Source organism: Syngnathoides biaculeatus, chromosome 4, assembly GCF_019802595.1.
Source record: "Syngnathoides biaculeatus isolate LvHL_M chromosome 4, ASM1980259v1, whole genome shotgun sequence".
Taxonomy (NCBI): Eukaryota; Metazoa; Chordata; class Actinopteri; order Syngnathiformes; family Syngnathidae; genus Syngnathoides; species Syngnathoides biaculeatus.
The window spans coordinates 17,273,182-17,295,680 of NC_084643.1; the positions used below are offsets into that span (position 1 = coordinate 17,273,182).

A 22,499-nucleotide genomic window follows, 5' to 3' on the forward strand; every position below is an offset into this window, starting at 1 on the left:
AACTGAATTTTGTATTTCCTCGTGTTGTCTCAGTGATATTACAATTGGTTTGATGATTTGAAATCTTTGTGTGTAATAGAACAAAAAACTGAAATCAGGAGGGGGCAAAAATAAATTTTCACGGTACTGTATGCTCAGAAACACTTCATAAAACCAGTGTGAGTAAATACATTTCAGTGCTACATCAATAAGTGCATTTTAAGCTCTGCTATGCAAAGCAAAAGCCATTGATCAACAACACTTGGAAATGCTGCCGGCTTCTCTGGGCCCAAGATGGACTGATGCAAAGTGGAAAACTGTTCTGTGGTCCGGTGAGTCCACATTTCAAATTGTTTTTGGAAACTGTGGATGTCGTGTCCTCTCGGCCAAAGAGAATGAGAAATATTCGGACGGCTATGGATGCAAAGTTCAAAAGCCAGCATGTGTGATGATATGGAGTTGTGTTTGTGCCAAATGCATTGGTATTTATCTGTGATGGCCTGATTAACTGTTGGATGGTACATACAGGTTTTGCACATGCTGCGATCCAGGCAACATCATTTTCATTGACAACCCCGCTTATTTTAGCAAGACAATCCCAAACCACAGTCTGCATGTGTTACAACAGCGTGGCCCTGTAGCAAAAGAGTGTGGTTACTAGACTGGGCCCATTTCCCGGAGTGAGATTTTGGTGTCAAAACGTTTGTTGAAACTTACGCCTACTGGGTCAATGTTAAGTTTTGGCCCAGGTGAACTCGCATGATTTTGGCAGACACAGGTGAGCTCCACTGATGTGTGGTGGAGTAACTTGTAACTTCAGATTTGGAAAAAAAAAAATCAGAACATGAACATCAAATAAGACATCCATCCATCCATCCATCCATCAATCCATCCATTTTCTGAGCTGCTGATCCACATGAGATTTGCAGGAGAGCTGGGCCTATCCCAGCGGTCATTGGGTAGGAGGCAGGGTACACCTTGAACTGGTTGTCAGCCAATCGCAGGGTACATAGAGATAGACAACAGTTACGCTCACAATCACAGCTAAGAGCAATTTAGAGTCTCCAACTAATGCATGTTTTTGGGATGTAGGAGGAAACCAGAGTCCCTGGAGAATACCCACTCAGGCACGGGGAGAACATGCAAACTCCACAGGGGGAATCAGGTGGGGGGGATTTGAACCCCGGTCCTCAGAACTGTGAGGCAGACGCTCTCACCAGTTGCTTCACCATGCTGCTCTGAATATTTATTATATTTGGGGGTGCTACTGGTATAAAATGTGTGTAGCTAGTGTAATTTTGTAAAACAGTTTGGCATTTGGCTGTACTGTATATGCTTTTTGTTTGTGTCTATTCATCTCCCACAAGGTTTGAGACACGAACACGCGTGCGCGTACACTCTCGCACGCACGCACGCACACTCTCTCTCGCTCTGTGTTGTGTCTGGATACATCGCACCAACATTTGCAGCTTCTAGGCAAGTTTCTAATCCACTTCAGTCATCACAAATATATGTTTGGAGGCATAAATAAATCCCTGCTACAAAGTGCCAGTGAAAATCTGCTGTCGTCCAATGCTCGTGAGCTCTTGAAGCAGCAATCATGCCAGTCTGCTATTCCCCTCCAGCCTCCCTCCTCGTGGGTGGAGTTGCATCCACCGACGCACGGCTCGTGGAGCTGGTTCCTAAGACAACCCATGAAACATGCATCCCACAAGCGAGACTGCTTTCATAGCAGCTGCGGGTAAACTGAATCCACCACTCGAAACCTGAGAGAGCGAGAGAGAGAGAGAGAGAGAGAGAGAGAGAGAGAGAATCGAGCCACACTTCCTGTGTGACAGCAAACATGAGAGGATATATGATGCAGGAACCCACCACATAACTTTCCTTTTCCAATAGTGAATCATTAAGGTAAGCAAATTATTTGTTTTTCTGAATGCTTTCTCAGTATCTCGTTACTGTATAGAGTCTGTTGATAACATACAGATAAATTTAGGCATGTCCATGATTACAAATCAAATATTATCAGTGTGGCATTAAAAAAATGGACAACCAATGAAGTTTTTCCCCACTCACAACACACAAGAGTGCAGCGGTTCCCAACAATGAATGCAAGCCCCCAAATTTCAAGAGTCTCAAGGGCGTCAAGCTTACGGGGTTGGTCGGAGGACAGGCGGAGGTCGGTACACAGGAGTTCAGGAATAAGGAGGTGCGGGAACGAGGCATGGACAGCAACAATCTGGCAAAGCCAGATCATCCGCTGGGTCCTATATATACTGGGGTTAATTATCAGCGATTAGGCGCAGGTGTCCGCCTCCTAATCAACGCAGGTGTGTAGGGGACCTGCACAGCCAGGGCTGGGACCGGCAGGACCATGACAGTAGTTGTGTTCTGTGTCCATCCATCCATTTTCTTTTGCCACTTATCCTCACAAGGGTTGCAGGGAGTGCTGGAGCCTATCCCAGCTGTCTACGGGCAGGAGGCGGGGTACACCCTGAACCGGTTGCCAGCAAATCGCAGGGCACACGGAGACAGACAACTGTCACACTCACAATCGCACATAGGGACAATTTAGAGTGTCCAATTAATGTTGCATGTTTTTGGGATGTGGAAGGAAACCGGAGTGCCCGGAGGACACCCACACGGGCACGGGGAGAACATGCAAACTCAACCCAGGGGGGGCCGGGATTGAACCCGGGTCCTCAGAACTGTGAGGCCAGCTGAGTCACTGTGCTGCCTTGTGTTTCTGTGTTAATAGACAAATGTTTGGAGGGTTACAATAGCCATTGGAATCCTTTCAACAAACTAATACCAAATTTTACATCCATTGTTTAAGGCTGAAAATATTGTCACTCCCTGAAGGATTATTTTTTCATGGTTTATATATTAGATACAAAATTTTCTTTCCGGTGTTCTTCATCGTTAAGGAAGTATCAAATCAAAGAAATCCGTATGCCAGTGAATGCACGTCTGCCAGTCACTATTGATGCGCTGTTTTACGTGTTGTGTGCTTTGTTTGTGACACGTTTTGTGGAGTTGTGTGACTGTGCTTTGCTCATTTGCTGTTGCATGTATGTGGTTCCTCCTCAGTTTCTGCAGACATCTGGGGTTTTCCAGCTTTCACAAGATGCACGTGAATAGCTTAGAGAATCAGTTAAGTAAGTATTATGACATTGAATTACTTGAATTTTTCTTCAGAGAAACACATTTGCAAGGTTCTTCATGGGAACATGTCTACATAGAAGAGACTATCATGCATTGCCAGTGTTGTGCAAATTTTATTTATTAGTTACTAATTACAAAAAAACAATAGAATTAGTTAGTAGTTCACTCCTTTATAAATATTTTTAGTCACCTGGGCAATGAATTATTACATCTCAAATTAAAGAATTCAATTCAAGTATTTTCTATTAAAATATTTAACACTAAATGCTTTGAACTCAATTACGTGCGCAATGTAAAAAAAAAAAAAGGCTTTCAACAAAGTATTCTCCATAGTAGCTAAAAAAATGCTTTAAGCCAGGGGTGCCCAGACTTTTTTACCCCAAGATCAACTTTTCAAGCAGCCAGCCTCTTGCGATCAACAGGAGGGGTGACATCTTTTTTTTTTTTAGAATGACCAATGATGAAATAGAACGAACAAGTCACAAAGATATACCCACTACAAAAATACAAAACATTTATTTTAATGTATAGTGAGGATTCTTTTTGTGTAAATGTAAGTGTGTGTGCCTTGCATAACCAATATTGCACATCACAGCATAATTAACTATAAACATTTTTTATAACTATCTGAGTTCACGTTGATGATCACTAAACACCATACGAATGAAAATGCACACCTGGGCTGTGTGACTCATGTCAGTGGATTCGTCCAACTGCAGTGGGAAACACTCACACTCTCCGATGTCCTTCCAGACATCAGCCATGGCTTCACAGCACCGTATAACTATACTCCTTTACAGTTGCAGAGATTTTATTGAAGATAATATTTCTGCCTTATTTTTAAATGATCAGAACAACGTGTCAGCTATGCCTCTTTTACCATCTCACCGTCTTGGAAGGACTTCTTGTTATTAACGATGATATGACGAACCCGGAACGACGCTTTGGTGGTGCCTTTCGTTGTTGAACCACTGAAAAAAATAAGTATTTGAACATCCTGATATATTGCAAGTTCTCCCACTTGGAAATCATGGAGGGGTCTGAAATTTCCATCGTAGGTGAATGTCCACTGTGAGAAAGATTATCTAAAAAGAAAAATCCAGAAATCACAATGTATGATTTTTTAAAGATTTATTTGTGTGATACAGCTGCAAATAAGTATTTGAACACCTGTGTATCAGCTACAATTCTGACCCTCAAAGACCTGATAGTCTGCCTTTAAAAGTCCACCTCCACTCCATGTATTATCCTGAATCACATGCACCTGTGTGAGGTCGTTAGCTGCACAGAGACAACTTTCTGCACCATACAATCAGTAAGACTCAAACTTGTACCATGACCAAGACCAGAGAGTTGTCCAAAGACACCAGAGACAAAATTGTATAACTCCACATCGCTGGAAAGTGCTACGGAGAAATTGGAAAGCAGCTTGGTGAGAAAAGGACCACTGTTGGAGCAATCATTAAAAAATGGAAGAAGCTAAACATGGCGGTCAATCTCAATCGGAGTGGAGCCCCATGCAAGATATCACCTTGTGGAGTCTCAATGATCCTTAGAAATCAGCCCAGGACTACACGACAGGACTTGGTCAATGACCTGAATAGAGCTGGGACCACCGTTTCCCAGGTGACTTGTCAGATTCCGCTTATCCGCATGACTAATCGGGAGAAATGTCCTGACCGACTCTCCAGTTAAAGGGTTAAGCTACCCCTTTACCCCAGCTGACTCTTAACGCCATGCATGCAGGAGGACAGGAGCTTCTTAAGTTGGTGTCGAGATGAATTCGCCTAGGTATACTAACTGCCTTTAGTTTTGCAGAGCCAATCCGGTCTGCCCTTACTTATCAGCCCTTGTCGAGTAACCTTACAGAATAACAGGGTGACAAAGTGATCACTCCGCTTTTACAGCAGCTTCATCTCTTACGAATCGATTACATACAGTCATTGACCTAGTAAATTTAACAATCCTTGTTAGGATCATACGGATTTGTTTTATCTTAAACCAGATATTATGAATGAGTGACTGATTAAAATAGAATTTTACGACTAAATGATGTTAATGTCGTTGACGCTCGATCTTTAATGAGGTTGAATTGTAATAATGAGACAACTCAATATAAAAATGACAAAGATAGATGAAGATGGAAGTTTTAAGTATTTAATAAAATGATAAAAATTGTTTAGATAACATTCATTACTCAACAGACATTCCCGCCAGACGCGGGGTACGGTTGCGATGTGAAGGCAAAATTCGATGTTAATTGAACATAAATCAATAAAAGGAAAAATGAATAAAATGATAATACTGATGGTAAGTAGGATGAGATAAATGATACAAATAGTAAAAAGTAATATATATGAAAGAAGATTAAGAGCATTCAAAAGCATCAGAAATTTGGTAAAATGGACATTTTTGAGTGAGCCTGTTAGGGGTGATCAAGTCCTACATAGCTCAAAGCCTAATTTAGTAATAATGATTTTCGGGATTAAGGATAAATTGTCAAGACAACTTGTCCTCCATAGGTAACCACGTAATATCGCTGGTATTATCTTGCCATTACCTTATTATAGTAGTTGTTTTACTTGCGCCCAACCCTAAATGGGGTAGTCAAAAATAAGCATCCCAAGTTGCTCGAAGACTTCTCCCCGCCAGCTTACCACACGACTATTACACCTATAGAATGACCTTGTTTCTTTGTCTGCGAGAAACGAACAAAAAAGCCCCGGACTTCTGTAGCCAAGCTTTTTATAGCTTTTTGGTGGAACATTCTGGAAAATTTTGGCTGAATCTACGCCCAGTGGGAAGGGCTCACTTTGTTATCCTATTGGGCCCATTTCGCCATCCCTGGGTTGACTTGTCATGCGCCTCTTAGCTTCACTCAATTTTGGGCCAGGCGCCCGCAAACTCAACTGTCATTTTCCCTTTAATCAATAAGTCAATCTTAAACAAATAACCACAAACTTGCGTTCAGTTTCACCCTAGTTTTTGAGCAATAGCATAAATGTATCAACTTGTGAATACAATTCTCTCATGCGTTCTCAGGCTTGTTTTAGTTGGTTGCTCATCATGTGTTGCCTTGATTGAGAGAGACAGTCATACACAGGTTATATTCTTTTCACAAAGCCATTTCAAAGCATCATTATTTTCTGCTAAAGGTTTAATGGAAAAATAGTTCAAATCAATCGCTTGCAAACATCCTGTGTGGTGATTCAAGGGTGACAGGCTTCCTGTTCAGCAACCCAGCGATGTGCAAACATCTTGCAGGCCCGTGTGCTTCGCCGTTGAAAAACCGTTGGAAACCGCAGGGTGTGAGCAGCTGCATCATGTTGATGTCTTGGTGTCAAAAAACAAGATTTGAATACAAAGATATGACAATAATTGGGCTCTTATGGTTGCTGACCTTGATATATGTATGTAATACAAAGATGTGAAAAATAATCAGGTTTATATAAGGTTACTGACTTTGGTATATGTATGCAATGTCGTGAGTTGCTAAGTGGGAAGGCTACGTTTAACAGAGAGATCTTTGCCGTGCTGGTGACCCAATCAAGTATAATTTTGTTTGGCGACATCTGGTGTTCAATTTGAGAGTTGGTTCTAGGGCTCAGCTCAACACATGAACCCAAGCCATACAAGCCAGTTGCGATCAATTCGCTCCATTGCTATTTGTGGCATGGCAACTTACTTAACAGACTGCTGGTAATTCACAAAGACGTCATGGTTTGAAATCATGCATGGCACGGAAGGCTCCCCTGCTTAAACCAGCACATGTCGAGGCCCATCTTAAGTTTGCCAATGACCATTTGGATGAGACAGAGGAGTGATGGGAGAAGGTTATGTGGTCAGATGAAACCAAAATTCAACTCTTTGGTCAAAAATAGGTCCGCCTCCCATTCTGTATGAAAGTGATATGGTTTTGTTTTCTACTTTACGCCATCATGTTTGATAAGATTTCTCAAGCAAGGGCTTAAAATATTGGGGAAACTTGTGGACTGGTGTGTTTTCCTGTACTGTCGTTGTATGCATGTGTGGTGAGCTAAAGGTCAGAAAAATACGACTGTCTTTTTTTTTTCAGCATGCCGTAAACTGGTCGATCGCGATCGACGCATTGAGCACACCTGCTTTAAACAATATGTAGTGAAAGTTCAATAAATTCAGTTGAGAGAGATTTCGTAAGATTTCGGGGACCCACAACATGTGGCCTGCAGGCATCATGTTGGGGACTCCTGTGATAAAGAAATGGACACTGGTTACAATAAATTAATAGAAACCGTGCACACAAACGTTGTCTTCTTTTTCTTTTGGCTTGTCCCATTAGAGGTAGCCACAGTGTGTCATCTTTTTCCATTTAAGCCTATCTCGTGCATCCTCCTCTCTAACACCCACTGTCCTCATATCCTCCCTCACAACATCCATCAACCTTTTCTTTGGTCTTCCTCTTGCTCTTTTGCCTGGTAGTGCCATCCGCAGCACCCTTCTACCAATATACTCACTCTCTCTCCTCTGAACATGTCCAAACCATCAAAGTCTGCTCTCTCTCACCTTGTCCCCGAAACATCCAACTTTGGCTGTCCCTCTAATGAGCTCATTTCTAATCCTATCCAACTTGCTCACACCAAGGGAAAACCTCAGCATCTTCATTTCTGCTACCTCAGGTTCTGCTTCCTGTTGTTTCTTCAGGGCCACCGTCTCTAATCCGTACATCAAGGCCGGCCTCAACACTGTTTTATAAATTTTGCCCTTCATCCTGGGGGATACTCAACTGTCACATAGAACACCATACACCTTCCACCAATTGTTGCACCCCGCTTGGAGCTGTTTCTTCACTTCCTTACCGCACTCTCCATTGCTCTGTATTGTTGACCCCAAATATTTGAAGTCGTCCACCTTCGCAATCTCTTCTCCCTGGAGCTTCACACTTTCTCCTCTGCCCCTCGCATTCACGCACAAATATCCCGTTTTACTCTGGCTCATCTTCATTCCTCTGCTTTCCAGTGTGTACCACCATTTTTCTAACTCTTCCTCCACGTGTTCCCTGCTTTCACTGGATATCACAATATCATCTGCGAACATCATGGTCTGAGGGGAATCCAGTATAACCTTGTCTGTCAGCCTATGCATGATTCCCGCAAACAGGAAGGGGCTCAGCGCGGAACTCTGATGCAGTCCCACCTCTACCTTAAATTCTTTTGACACACCAACGGCACATTTCACCGCTGTTCTGCTACCCTCATACATGTCCTGTATTACACACTTCTGAACATCGCCTTTGTTCTTAAAAATGGGGACTAGCACACTTTTCCTCCACTCTTCTGGCATCTTCTCTCCCGCTACTATAGTATAGTATTGAATAAGTTGGTTAAAAATTCCACCGCTACCTCACCAAATTGCTTCCATACCTCCACTGGTATGTCATCGGGACCAACTGTCTTTCCATTTTTATTCTGTTCAGTGCCTTTCTAACTTCTACCTTACCAATCAAATCCACTTGGCGGTCATTCACGCTTGCCTCTTCTACTCTACCTTCTCACCCATTTTCTTCATTCATTAACTTCTCAAAGTATTCTTTCCATCTACTTAGCACACTACTGGCACCAGTCAACATATTTCCATTGCTATCCTTAATCACCTTTACTTACTGCACATCCTTCCCATCTCTATACCTCTGTCTGGCCAACCTGTAGAGCTCCTTTTCTCCTTCTTTCGTATCCAACCTGGAGTATATGTCGTCATATGCCTCTTGTTTAGCCTTCGCCACATCCACCTTCACCCTACGGCACATCTCAATGTATTCTTTATGCCTCTCGTTAGTCCTCTCCGTGTCCCACTTCTTCGCTAATCTCTTACCTTGAGTGACTTCTTGTATTTTGGGGTTCCACCACCAAGTCTCCTTCTCCCCTTTCCTACCAGAAGACCCCCCAAGTACTCTGCTACCTGCCTCTCTGAATACCTTGGCAGTAATATGCCAGTCTTCCAGGAGCTCTTCCTGTCCATCTGGAGCCTGTCTCACCGCTTTCCGGAAGGCCATACAACATTCTTCCTTTCTCAACTTCCACCACCTGATACTCTGCTCTACCTTTGCCTTCTTAGTCTTCTACCCACTACCAGAGTTATCCTACACACCACCATCCTATGCTCTTGAGCTACACTCTCCTCCACCACAACTTTACAGTCGGTAACCTCCTTCAGATTACACTGTCTGCACAAAATATAACCACCTGTGTGCTTCTACCTCCGCTCTTGTAGGTCATTCTATGTTCCACTCTCTTCTGGAAATAAGTGTTCCCCACTGCCAATTCCATCCTGAAAGAAATTCTGGAAGGAGCTATTATTATTAGCTATAGGTGATATTTTAAAGGAAAGGATCACCAGGCAACGACATAATATTCAAAGTGACTTTATTCCAGGAAACGGTCGAAACCAAAAGGCAGTCCAGAACAAGGCAGAGGTACAAAAACACGAGGCTAGGCAGGATCCAAAAACCATGAAACCAGGTCCGATGACTGTGAGGCAAATTAAGTAACGTGACAAGACGTGGTCAAACTAAATGGCACAAAATCGCTTTGACTAAAGATTGCTCTAACTTACGTACAGTCGCAGATTGTCCCAGAATGCATAGAAGCATGGGCAATGAAGTGGCACATACCAGTGACAAATTCCAAACCTAAATGCCATGTCAATTTGAGTGCCTCATGCGAAACAGTTGTGACAGGTGTCTGAGGTGGCACCGCCCAGAGCAGTGGCCTGGCCACTGCCGTAAGGGGAGTGGCCAGGCCTTGCTCTTGACATTTAGTATGTCTTTTCTGAGGACCGGGGTTCAAATCCAGCCTCACTTGTGTAGAGTTTGGATGTTCTCAAAGTAGCCCCAGATCATCACTCTGCCGCCACCATGCTAATGACTTTTTTTTTTTTTATCAAATGCTGTGCCATTTTTTTATGCCAGATGTAATGGGCCGCACACATTCCAAAAGGTTCAATTTTTGACTAATCAGTCCACAGTCTCGCAAAGTCTTGAGGATAATCAAGATAGTTTCTGTCAAATGTGAGATGAGCCTTTGTATTCTTTGATTCAGTCTGCAGAATGTTTCTCCAAACGTCTTGTGGATCATCAAGATGTTTTCTATTTTTTTGGTCAAATGTGAGATGAGCCTTTATTGTCTTTGCTGACAAGAGGGGTTTTCATCTGGGAACCCTCACATAAATGCCATTTTTGGTCAGTGTCTTTCTTATGGTTGAGTCATGAACCCTGACCAATGAGGTCTGCAAGTCTTTAGATGTTGTTCACAGTTCTTTTGTGACCTCCTGGATGAGTTGTCATCGCATTCTTGGAGTAATTTTAGTTAGTCGTCCACTCCTAGGAAGGTTTGCCACACTTCCCAGTTTTCTCCATTTGTGGATAATGGCTCTGACAGTGGTTTACCAGAGCCCCAAAACCTCGGAAATTACTTTGTAACCTTTGCCAGACTCATAATTTCAATCATTTTGTTCTCATTTCTTCTTGAATTTCTTTGGCTCGCAGCATGATGCATTGGTTCTTGAGATTTTGTAGCCCACTCCACATTCTCTGGCAGATTCTATTAATGTGATTTCTTGATAGAACAAGTATGATGGTAATCAGGTTTGTGTGTGGCTTGTGAAATTTAATTCACCTTTCCTAGATTGTAGTTAGACACAATGACTATGATTTAACAAGGGGTGGCAATTACTTTTTCACAGAGGGTCAGAAAGGTTTGGATTTTTTTTGTCCCTTAATAAATTAAATTTTCATTTGAAAACTGCATTTTGTATTTCCTTAGGTTATTTCTGAGTGATATTAAAATTGATTTAATGATTTGTTTGGAATAGATGTGCAAAAAAATCATAAATCGGAGGGTGGCAAATATTTTTTCACAGCACTATAAATCCTCGCCAGACTGGCTTAGATTCTTTGGTCACAAATTATTTATGTAGCTTTTATGCATGATTTCTATTTGGAATGTCAATTTTTCAGTCAGCAAATTTTTAGCTCGATTGGACAGGCCTTTGTCCCCATTTTGTGAGGCTTCCTAGATAGCCTGTAGAAGTTGCTTAAGTTTGGCAATGAATCACGACTTTTCGATTGAATAAAATGTTTTATTGGTACACACATATCTTTACAAAACTGATGTAGGACGTGACACTATCCATGTCGTCATTCATTATGACCAATTGGTCTTAAGGGTCTAATCCAGAGGAAATGTATTTGATTTATCTACCATACAAATGAGGCTAAAATGTCATTAAAAAAATATTTTAAAAATTGTAAACACAACAGAAATGAAATAAATTAGCGTCAAAGTCAGTCTCAAGATTTTGTGCGAAATGTCGCCTAGATTCGTCAAGTTCAGGTTCTCTCCGGAATGTGATGTCAACTCACGACAACATTTAGCCAGAGGGTGAAAAAGCTAGCAAAGATAATGAGGAAGTTTGTTCCATACAGCTGTTCTGCGTCGAACGCCGACGGAGTCAACTTACATGAATGGGCAAAAGATGAGCAGATAGGCAGGTTATGGACCAGGTTTGTGAAGAGAAACCGAGCGCATTGGACTTACAAATCAAAGTGAACAGGAATATGTTCCAAGCATTTCACGGAGGACTGCTTTGAAAACCTGGTGCAGCATTCACTTGGCTTCGATAGCAAGTAAGTACATGGATGTTCAATTGTTTAGTATTGACAAGTATCTACTTCATTTTAAATGTAAGTACAATACCGAAACATACTGTATATATATGTCAGCTAATCCATATCCAGGTGATGTTTCAGAGGTAGTCGAATTTGTACACTGTATAAAGTTCGTGTACTGTTGACGCTGAGGTCTTCCTCAAATTCAACTACAGCAGTGTGTGCGCTCAAATGTTCGGTGCATTATTTAAAAGACAGGCTAAATGCATGTAAATAACATGGAAAATGCGCTACAAACAATGGACATTACTCTGATCTGACAAAATACTCCAAATTGAAAATATGAATGAAATGTTTTTTGTTTTATCTTGCAGAAGCCCAAAGTTACTACCTTGTGGCTGTTCAACTTTCCACTCTTGCCTTTCACCAGACAAAGAGAATTCTAACCCCAAACATAAAAGACGAGTATATTAAAAATGAGAAAGATTAAGAGTAAGTTTAATAATCGATCATGTTCCAATTTTCTTGTACATGTAGTCCTCAGATCTGTAAAAGAGGGGGGTCAGATAAATTTTATAAATCTGGATTTGAATTAATTTCTATGTTTCATATGATTGTTGGTGTGGTATGGTTTCCAAATCCATGTTAATACTATACCTATAGGATGAAGGAGTAAACCAGGACAGCAGTATCTGCATATGTATGAAGTACTGTAATTTCCATGTTTCAGGGTATGCGGAATGCGTGTTAGGAGAGTTTTGGACCCTCTATGTGGATGCAGACCTAATGACTTCCTCTGCTGATGCCCAAGCACCACCACCTCTCAGCCCACAGTACACAAAACCAAGCAAAGACTTGGCTATTCAGGATCATTTTTCAAGATTTTCAAATCAAAGCTGTTGAAATGATATGTTGTGAAAATTTTTAAAAATTACGAATTTGAAGAAGGCAATTTAATAACTGTGACAACGGTTTGTTAAACTGAAACTAAATTCTATCCTGATGGAACTTCAACAGCAGAAGTTTTATGTTACAAACTGCTGACGCATGCTGATTAACCAGTCATGTTGCATGATGCAAAACATTAATCCATTAGTCTGGTCTGTTCAATAGTCATTTTCTCAACTTGTGTGAACCTCTGTAAATATGACTTCCATGGTGAAAGCAAGGTGAGGTGGCATACTCTCCAGCTCCTAATGACATTTTATGGAATGAAACAATATCATATATAGCATGTGCATATACAAATGTTTATTGAATGATGGTTTCACCCTCAGTGGTTTGTAAAAAAAAAAAAAAAAAAAGACTTTGTTTAGAAACTTTTTCAATGTTGTGATACAGATGATATCACAAATTCTTCAACCATATCGCTTACTCTAATTAGAGTCAACTTGAAAGGCAAATTTTGCACCAGAACAACAAAAGATATTATAGACTCGAAACTGTCACATAATGACAGTAATGACCATCAATTATTAGTCAAGGATCAATACCCACACTTTAGTTTTCATGCAAAGAAAAAGCGTAATGTTCATCAGATGGGCATAAATCCTGTGAACACGGCATCATCTTCAAGTCCTGGGTGTGGAAATTCTGCTTGGATTCTCTGCACAGCAGATGATGGTATAACAACCCTGTTGCTTTTCCCGAGAGGCCCCCGACACCACCTCACCTACTGTCTGTACGCCACGTGGCGATTTTTTTTATGTCCTTCTCCTGTGAAGGTGTTTCTGCCATAATGGTATTGAAAGACATGCCAGGCTATCTCCAATACAAATGGGTTTAGGCAGACTGGGTGAAAGCCTTTGTGGTTAACAATGCTAGCCAAGGCGGTTCCATCCAACTTCCAGCCGGTTTCTGTAATTTCCTTACAGCAGTGGCGTTCTCTCTGGGGAGGCAGTGGCCGGCAATTTCCACATTTACACCTGGGTAAAAAAATCAAATCAATTAAAATAATGTTATTTGGTATGTTTTAAGCCCAAAGTTGTATTGAATTACTATCTTTTGCTCGCCAAGATAAGGCTGAAATAATGCCGCTGTGGCGTAAAGTCCTATCATTTATACATTCATTATCTTTTGACTAAAGAGTGAAAACATGACATACTTTAATGTATGCAAAGCAACCTCAACAACAATTAAGAAATGGACAATGTTAAATGTATAACTTGCCCCTTATGTCCTTCTAATACAGATACAAATACCAATTACATATTTCTATGTATATGGCTATTAGCTACAACTACTGATCTTCTTCTTTTTTTCCTTTCGGCTTGTCCCGTTAGGGGTCGCCACAGCGTGTCATCTTGCTATCTAAGCCTATCTCGTGCATCTTCTTCTCTGACACCCACTGTCCTCATGTCATCCCTCACAACATCGATCATCCTTTTCTTTGGTCTTCCTCTCACTCTTGTGCCTGGCAGCTCCATCCTACAACTACTGATCATTTAGTTTAAATAACGATATTCACTGGCTAAATGTAAGTGTACTGTACTGTCCAACTCAGAGCGTACTATAAATGTGATCTTTAAACGCAGAACAATACCGAAAGTTTCGATTTTTGTTTTACACCGACTTAGTCGCTAGTACAACAACAACAACAACAACAAACGACTCACTTTTGTGTGCAAGCAGCATCAGACGTTTGAACGTGTTTGAATTATATTATTTCGTCAACTAGGTGTACATAGATTTCCTGAGGCACATACCAGTGTATGTTTTGGGTGCAAAGTTCCACATTAACTTGGTCAGGTCTTGCCGAATCCCGTATTTGTTTTGCGTTCGTCAACTCCGGTTCGAACATATGTATGGTAAGCATTAGAAAATTCCTCCTCTTCAGTTCCGATCTCTTCCACAGAGTATTCCATAAAACGTCTGAAAGTCTTTTTTCTACGATACTGAAACTGTCGTACACTCCAGGTGCTAAAATTCATGATCATTGATTCTGCCTGCATTGTGTAATTGGATATCATTGTTTTGGCTGTGACCATGTGTGTCTGGTGCCAGCATGAAATTTCATCAAGTTTAAGCCCTGGCCATACCTTATTGATGTCATATAAGATCATTCAACATAGCACTGGTCAAAGTAGTCAAATGCAGACTTGCAGTCAAATGAACTGAAGTTTTAAAAAATGTGTGGATAAAACCAGTGCTGAGTGGAACTGAGGCACTGTGCAGTGGAAAATGCACAAAATAGTTTGGGGGCTTTACTCAGACCTTATTAAATGCTCATCTTTAACACATTAAATTGTAACCAAAAATGCCATGACCAGAAAGCTTTCAAGGCAGATTAACTGTGCTGTGGTGCTGCTGTCGTTTTTTCTAACATACCTTACGTCATTGAGGATATTGCATTCCAAACCTCAACTTGTACCATTATGTTGTCAAGGGTCTGAAACAGGGTCAAATGATCAAATCTTTTTGTGAACCTTTCAGGACAAGATCGATAATTGTTGTGATGGTCTGTCACAGGTTAAATTCTCAGTTGGTTATGATCTTCTATGTTGTATTACTGGTCTAATGTTAGTTCAACGTTCAGAAGCTGTGCTGCTTTCCAAAAAACAAAAAAAAATGGTGTTATACAATCTTACGAAAGTTGCACCATGATGTCACTAATGTGTGATGTGTTTTTTTCCAGGTTTGTGGTCTCTGTGACTTGTGAGTTGACTCAGATAGTGTCATAAAAATACATCCAAAGATACTACTAAGCATAACATAAAAACACAAGAATCTGTTTTAATGATGTGTAAAACCATTAATGTCCTGAAAGTCCTGAATGTTTGATTTTAGTTTGAAATGACACGAGAATATGCAATGAAAAAAATAATAATCTTGGCAGCATTTAAGAAAATGACGACAATATCAAGGGAGAAGCAGTAGAACGTTAATGCAATGTTGGCTTTTTCAATTAAAGCTGCTAGGTACAGTTGTTATGGTTTAGCCATTACATTTGGAGTTTTCTTTTGTAGCTTCTGCAATAGTAAATTTAGCCTAATCATGCAACACAGGACTATTAGTATTAGTAATACATTCCTTAGACTATCACAAGATTCATCACTTTAAAATGCTCCCTTTGCACAATTGTCCTTGCACTGGTCTATCACGGGAACCACGAATGCGTCAGGGTACACTTAACATAATTGACACACTTATCTGTTCTAAATGAAGAAGATGACATCTTGCACATCTGTGACTCATATAAGGAATAGTTCCTATAAACAAGATGTCTCTTGTTCTTTGTTCTTATTCGTTTGTTTGTTCTTTGTTCGTCGTACCAGAGCGGCACCGACTGGCGGAGACAAATTCCTTGTTTGTTGTTCCACACTTGGCCAGTAAAGCTGATTCTGAGTCCTTCTCTGATTTCCTGGTCAATTTCTTTTGATTTTCCCATGATTTCAAATAAGGAATTAGAGGTGTTTAGGATGTGGCTTTAAATACATCCCTAAGTCTGCAGTCAATTAACTCACATGTTGTCAGTTGACTTATCAGGAGCTTCCAAATCCATGACGTGATCGTCTGGACTTCCCCATGTTCTTTAAGGGCGTAGTACTTTTTGTCGATGTAAACTTTTGACCTTGAAAAAAATAACATAAAATTCTCAAATAAATTGTCTCTCTCATTATTGTGGCATTTGAAAAGATTCAATTAATCTTGGGTGATCCTGACTGACCTGAAACAAGAAAGGTCTTATTTGACTTCATACATTTAGGGGGGGGGGGGGGAAATGTCTTTTTGCACAGTGTATGTAAACTTCAAGCTTTTATAGATGTATGTTTTTTTTTAAATCAATATTTTATTCATTGTAGTGCTGATGAGTCACACAAGGTAAATGGGGGTTCTTTTGGCTTGCCAAAGAACGAAAAATTAAGTAACCACGAGGAAAATCACACTTTTATCTACTACAGTTGAAAGTGCCCCAGGAAATGCTTTGCTTAGGTCCACTGAGCATACAGCTGAACTGACCAAGATGTCACACAACACACAGTCAGGGTTCTATGAAAACAAAGAGCCTCATAAATGTAATGCAAGACTTAAATAAGACAAATATCCAATGGATAAGTGTAACATAACCACATGAGTAATGTTACATTAATGCTAGTCACTTATGAACATTGAGGATTAACGTCTTTATTATGGTGACAGTACAACATGTCATGTCTCAATGCATGCTGGGAGCCCAGCGACTTCTGCTACAAAATACAGTCACTCTCTGTGTGACAGTCAATCAAAATCACAGGATGTAGTGGAACCTGTCTTTAATTACTCTCTAATCACGTTGAGATATTTTACTCTATGATATGAGGTAAATAACTAGAATTGAAGTGTTTTTGTCTGACACAGTTGCATAGTGTTCATCATTGTCATGTTCAGCTTTTAACCAAAAATAAATATTTAACTCAAAAGATGAAGCTTAATAGTGAAAATTTAATATAGCAAAAAAACTGTGATTTGTATTTTAATATACATTGACTGATCTGAAAAAATATCAATACAATTTTTCCTGTATCGCCTAGCCTTGTCGATGCATTTTGTGTATATCACTCCTAACCCGTATTTTCCATCCATCCATCCATTTTCTACCGTTTCTCCGGGTCGGGTCGCGGGGAAAGTAGCTTCAGCAGGTATACACAGACTTCCCTTTCCCCAGCCACTTCTTCCAGTTCTTCCGTAGGTTTCCCGAGGCGTTCCCAGGCCAGTCGAGAGACATAGTCTCTCCAGTGTGTCCTGGGTCGTCCCCGAGGTCTCTTTCCGGTGGAACATGCCCGGAACACCACACTAGATAGGCGTCCGGGAGGCATCCGGATCAGATGCCCCAGCCACCTCATCTGGCTCCTCTCAACCTATAAATGTATTTTATAATTGAATAATTGTTTGAAGCTGACTGCAGCTGTAGAGCGTTGGCCTCACAGTTCGAAGGACCCCGCGGGGTTCATATCTTGGCCCCATCCCTGTGGAGTTTGCGTGTTCTCCATGTGCCTGCGTGGGTTTTATTCGGGCATTCCGGTTTTCTCCCACATCCCAAAAATATGCATTAATTGGAAACCCTAGATTGCCCCTAGCTGTGATTGTGAATGCGACTCTTGCGAATGCAATTGGTTGGCAACCAGTTCAGGCTGTACCCTGCCTCCTGCCTGATGACAGCTTGGATAGTTTCCAGCACTCCCGCAACCCTTGTGAGGATAAAAGCTCAGAAAATGGATGGATGCATGGATGAATGGATGTTTGAGCATTAGTATTATTTATGCAATGGTAATTCCTTGCTTTTAGAGTCATAGTTGCAGCAATGAATGAAATTTTACTGATACTTGATCATTTTTAATCCTTCATTTAAACCAGACCATTTTCATTCAGTGGTATCAACTTCTTTGCTTTCATTAGGTTTTGTCAGTGCTACATTACTTATTGTGTGGACCTGTTGTGCTCAGCCTATGTAGACCTAAAAGGAAGCAAATCAATCAAACAATTAAATAAACATTGACCTTATTATTGGAAATGTGTTGACAGCATTATGGGATCCTGGTGGTTGATTTTTTTTTTTTTTTCAATAACAGGTTAAAAATATTTCTAGGTTAAATTTATTGGACCATCTTGGTCATGATTTGTTGTGGCTTACTCTGACTGCTTATGTGATTCAATTTTATACATCTGAGATGTGATAAAATTATCAGTGATACACATCTATATCAACAGCCCTCTATGTAACGTACAGTAGTCCTGAGCTGAAATGAGATTACATCAAAATCGAGGGTAGTATCTGTTCAGTGACGGATCCTGTTATCCTTTAACCCAGCCTCTATATTTGGCCTCATATTAGTCAATGTCTTTGTTTCAGGCTGGATAGCGTAAAGTGATTTCCCTCCTCTCTGGAGTTCATTGTGTGGAATGGATGTTCATTTTATGAGCCTCTCTTTCATCTAAAGGTGCTCTTCGTGATTGAAATGCATAATTTACCCTTTTCACTGACACTTTCTAGGTTTGCATCTATTTGCTAAGTATGACAAACACTGTCTAACCATATACAGTGTATCATCTGAATATACAGTATAAATACACCACATGGATGATAGATACAGATGTAGCTAGACACCTTAAGAAACACTTGAATATTGACAAATTTGAAAGCCTTCATCTGATCCACCATTACTGGTCAATTGCACTGCCCATAAAGAAATTACTTGACCTCACCCTCATTAAACATCTTTGCTATGGACTGGAACAGAAAAGGTGAAGAAAACCCTCCGAGAAGTGTATTAACCCAATTCCAATGAAGTTGGGACATGAGAAAAATAATAATAATTAAACATGAATAAAAACTGAAACAATGATTAGCAAATCATGTTCAACCTATATTTGGTTGAATACACTACAAAGAAAACATAATTAATATCCAATGATAAACTTGTGTTTAGCAAATAATCATTAACATGAAATTTTATGGCTGCAACACGTTCCAAAAAGGGTTAGGGTCATGTTTAACACTGGCAAAAAGGTATATTCATGTTTTGGAGAAACATGCTGTCATCCAAGCAACATGTTTTTGGTGGACCCCTCTGCTTATTTCAGCAAGACAACGCCAAACAACATTCTGCACGTTACAACAGTGTGGCTTCGTAGTAAAAGAGTGCAAGTACTAGACCGGCCTGCCTGGAATGTGTGGCACATTATGTAGCGTAAAACACGACAACGGACCCCAGACGCTTGAACAGCTGAAGCTGTATATCAAGCAAGAATGTGGAAGAATCTCACCTACAAAGCTTCACCAATTACTGTCCTCAGTTCCCAAATGTTTATTGAATGTTGTTAAACAAAAAGGTAATGCAACACATTGGTAAACATGACCCTGTCCCAGCTCTTTTGGAACATGTTGAAGCCATTAAATTAATTATTCATTTAATTAATTATTATTTAGTAAAAACAATAAATTCTATCAGTTAATTAAATATCTTGTCTTCATAGTTGATCTAATTCAATTATAGGCTGAACCTGATTTGCAAATCATTGTATTCTGTATTTATTTGTTTAACACAATGTCACAACTTAATTGGAATTGATTTTGTACATCCAGCTGTAAATGTAAAGGGGAGGGAAACCATGTTGGCTTTTGTGTTTTTAACTTTCTGTCGGTAGGTGGACTATTCATTTAGTTTGTTCATGTTGATCACAATTTTTTCAACAACGCACTTGAGTTTTACCAACAATTTAAATTAATGATTGCGAAGCAAGGATCAGAAGTTGGACATTGTTAGGAGCAGTTCTTTTATGTCTATAGATTTAGCGGCACCTTTGACATGCAAATTTTGCCGTTTACACAAATTAAGAGAATAAAGAGTAAAGAAATGTATCTCAAAGCATAAATCTGTCTATATATACCATAGAAATGACTCTTGTAAAATACAGAACATATGTATTCAATTACTGTATTGTATTATCACACTCAAAACAGGATTTGCAAGACAGTATGTTTTGTGTGTGTGTGTGTGTGTGTGTGTGTGTGTGTGTGTGTGTGTGTGTGTGTGTGTGTGTGTGTGTGTGTGTGTGTGTGTGTGTGTGTGTGCGTGCGTGCGTGCGTGCGTGCGTGCGTGCGTGCGTGTGCCACTCAAGATAATGTGCTTGGTAAAGATTCTCCAGCCGGCACGGTCGGGCGACTGGTTAGAGTGTCTCTCGCAGAGTTCTGAGAACCAGGTTTCAATTGACCCCTCCGTACAGGGCACTTAACCACGCCTCCTGAAGTGACGTCACGCCACGTGCGCTGACGTAAGACAAACAGTATAAATGGCAAATACAATACATTCTGAACTGAGACAGACTCCATGCTTCTGATTTCATTCAATCATTCACACGTAGCAATGTTATGCTTGCGGAGAACGTCTCATTCATTTATACGAGACGCGGATTAAAAATCAAATTTAGGGCATATCTTCGTGCAAACACAGTCTGGTTAAGCTTCGGCCGCGAGCCAGCAAGAAATCAAATACGTTTGTGCAGTCCGATCATCGCTAAATATCGCTCAACAAAGAATAAGTGTGGCATTCGTTCGCACGTAGCAATGTTATGCTAGCGCAGAACGTCTCATTCATTTATACGAGACGTGTATTAAAAATCTAATTTAGGGCATATCTTCGTGCAAACACAGTCTGGTTAAGCTTCGGCCGCGAGCCAGCAAGAAATCAATAAGTTTGTGCAGTCCGATCATCACTAAATATCGCTCAACAAAGAATAAGTGTGTCAATCGTTCACACGTAGCACTGTTGTGCTAGCGATGAACGTCTCATTCATTTATACAAGACGTGGATTAAAAATCAAATTTAGGGCATATCTTCGTGCAAACACAGTCTGGTTAAGATTCTGGCCGCGAGCCAGCAAGAAATCAATACGTTTGTGGAGTCCGATCATCGCTAAATATCGCTCAACAAAGAATAAGTGTGTCAATCGTTCACACGTAGCACTGTTGTGCTAGCGGAGAACGTCTCATTCATTTATACGAGATGTGGATTAAAAATCAAATTTAGGGCATATCTTCATGCAAACACAGTCTGGTTAAGATTCTGGCCGCGAGCCAGCAAGAAATCAATACGTTTGCGCAGTCCGATCATCGCTAAATATCGCTCAACAAAGAATAAGTGTGTCAATCGTTCACACGCAGCAGTGTTATGCTAGCGAAGAACTTTGACTTCATTTATACGAGACATGCAATGAAAATCAAATATAGGGCATACCTTCGTGCAAACGTATCTGTTCCGGTTGATATTAGATGGATTTAGTTGATGATGCAGTCTTCCACAAAGTTTGATCCATCAAAGGCATTTTTCGCACTGGGTCTTCGGTTTTGGAAAGGGTACGAATCGAACTCCACCAACTAGCCTTTCAGGATACCTGTCGTCACTATTACAAAGTCCGTGACTACACCTCTTAACCATATTTTTGTTAAATAACTGAAGTAAGAATAATTTTATTGTGTTGTTTTTCCATAATTAAAAGATGTTTCGCAATAGCTTTGTATATGTTTCGCAATAGCTTTGTATAACCTAAAAGACGATCGCAATAGCTTTGAATAACCAGCAATGTCATAAAAGGATGTTTGGATAACCAGCAATGTCATAAAAAGATGTTTTTGTGTTATATGATGTCGTGCAACGCCATCTGTTGGTAACAAAGAATAGTGTGGCGTCAGGCGGGATGAATTGGCCACTCACCCCTCCTTCCGCACACGCTTAGAGTATAAAAGGAGAACTTTGGATACTCTCGGTAGAGTCTACTGCGGGTTGCGTACGGACGCCCAGCCGGTATTGAAGCTGCTCTACCTGGAGTGTTGGCTCTCCCTCCTATTGGCGCACGGTAAGAGCTGGATATTCTTCTAAGAGCTGGTTGGATATTACTTAGCTTCATACCACGTGCTTGTGTTACCATTTCTGTGTGGGACCAATAAAGTGCCAATTGTTGGTAGCCAGAAGTGTGTCTTGTCTTCATTTCTGAGTGCCTATCTCCAACGAACCTATTAAAATTTGATACCGAACTCCTGAGCGAGGTATCAGAAATGTTTTAAAACAATAACCCAAATATGCGATAAAACCCTAACAAAACCTGTACTGGACCATTCAATGTAGTCAGAGAAAATGGCGGGAGCAAAAACGGGCTTTGGTTTATGCAGATCTCTGGCCTCTGATTGGTCAGTGATGCGGATTGCGCAATATCCACGGAGGGGTCAATTCCCGCCACTCCC

General features: G+C 40.6%; 1 protein-coding gene and 1 long non-coding RNA gene across 6 annotated transcripts in view; one reads left to right on the forward strand and one right to left on the reverse strand.

Moving 5' to 3' along the window:
* The window catches only part of zgc:162952 (PKc_LIMK_like_unk domain-containing protein), a 42,370-nt gene that overhangs the window by 6,529 nt on the left and 13,342 nt on the right, over positions 1 to 22,499 (forward strand). Inside the window, exons 1-2 of one of the 5 annotated variants that reach the window (XM_061817748.1) lie at positions 1,758 to 1,887; positions 3,067 to 3,134. The exons of 1 other annotated variant lie outside the window; for it this stretch is intronic. In XM_061817748.1, the coding sequence (XP_061673732.1) occupies positions 3,104 to 3,134 (31 nt within the window). In that variant the 5' untranslated portion in view covers positions 1,758 to 1,887; positions 3,067 to 3,103. Of the gene's footprint in view, positions 1 to 1,757; positions 1,888 to 3,066; positions 3,135 to 21,787; positions 22,115 to 22,499 lie in introns of those variants that run through there. 3 more of the 5 variants (XM_061817747.1, XM_061817752.1, XM_061817750.1) reach the window with 3 other exon arrangements.
* On the reverse strand, positions 1,372 to 2,224 carry LOC133499582 (uncharacterized). The gene is made up of 2 exons (XR_009794696.1): positions 2,131 to 2,224; positions 1,372 to 1,806 (listed from the first exon to the last, which is right to left on the reverse strand). It is a non-coding gene; the product is annotated as an uncharacterized LOC133499582 (long non-coding RNA).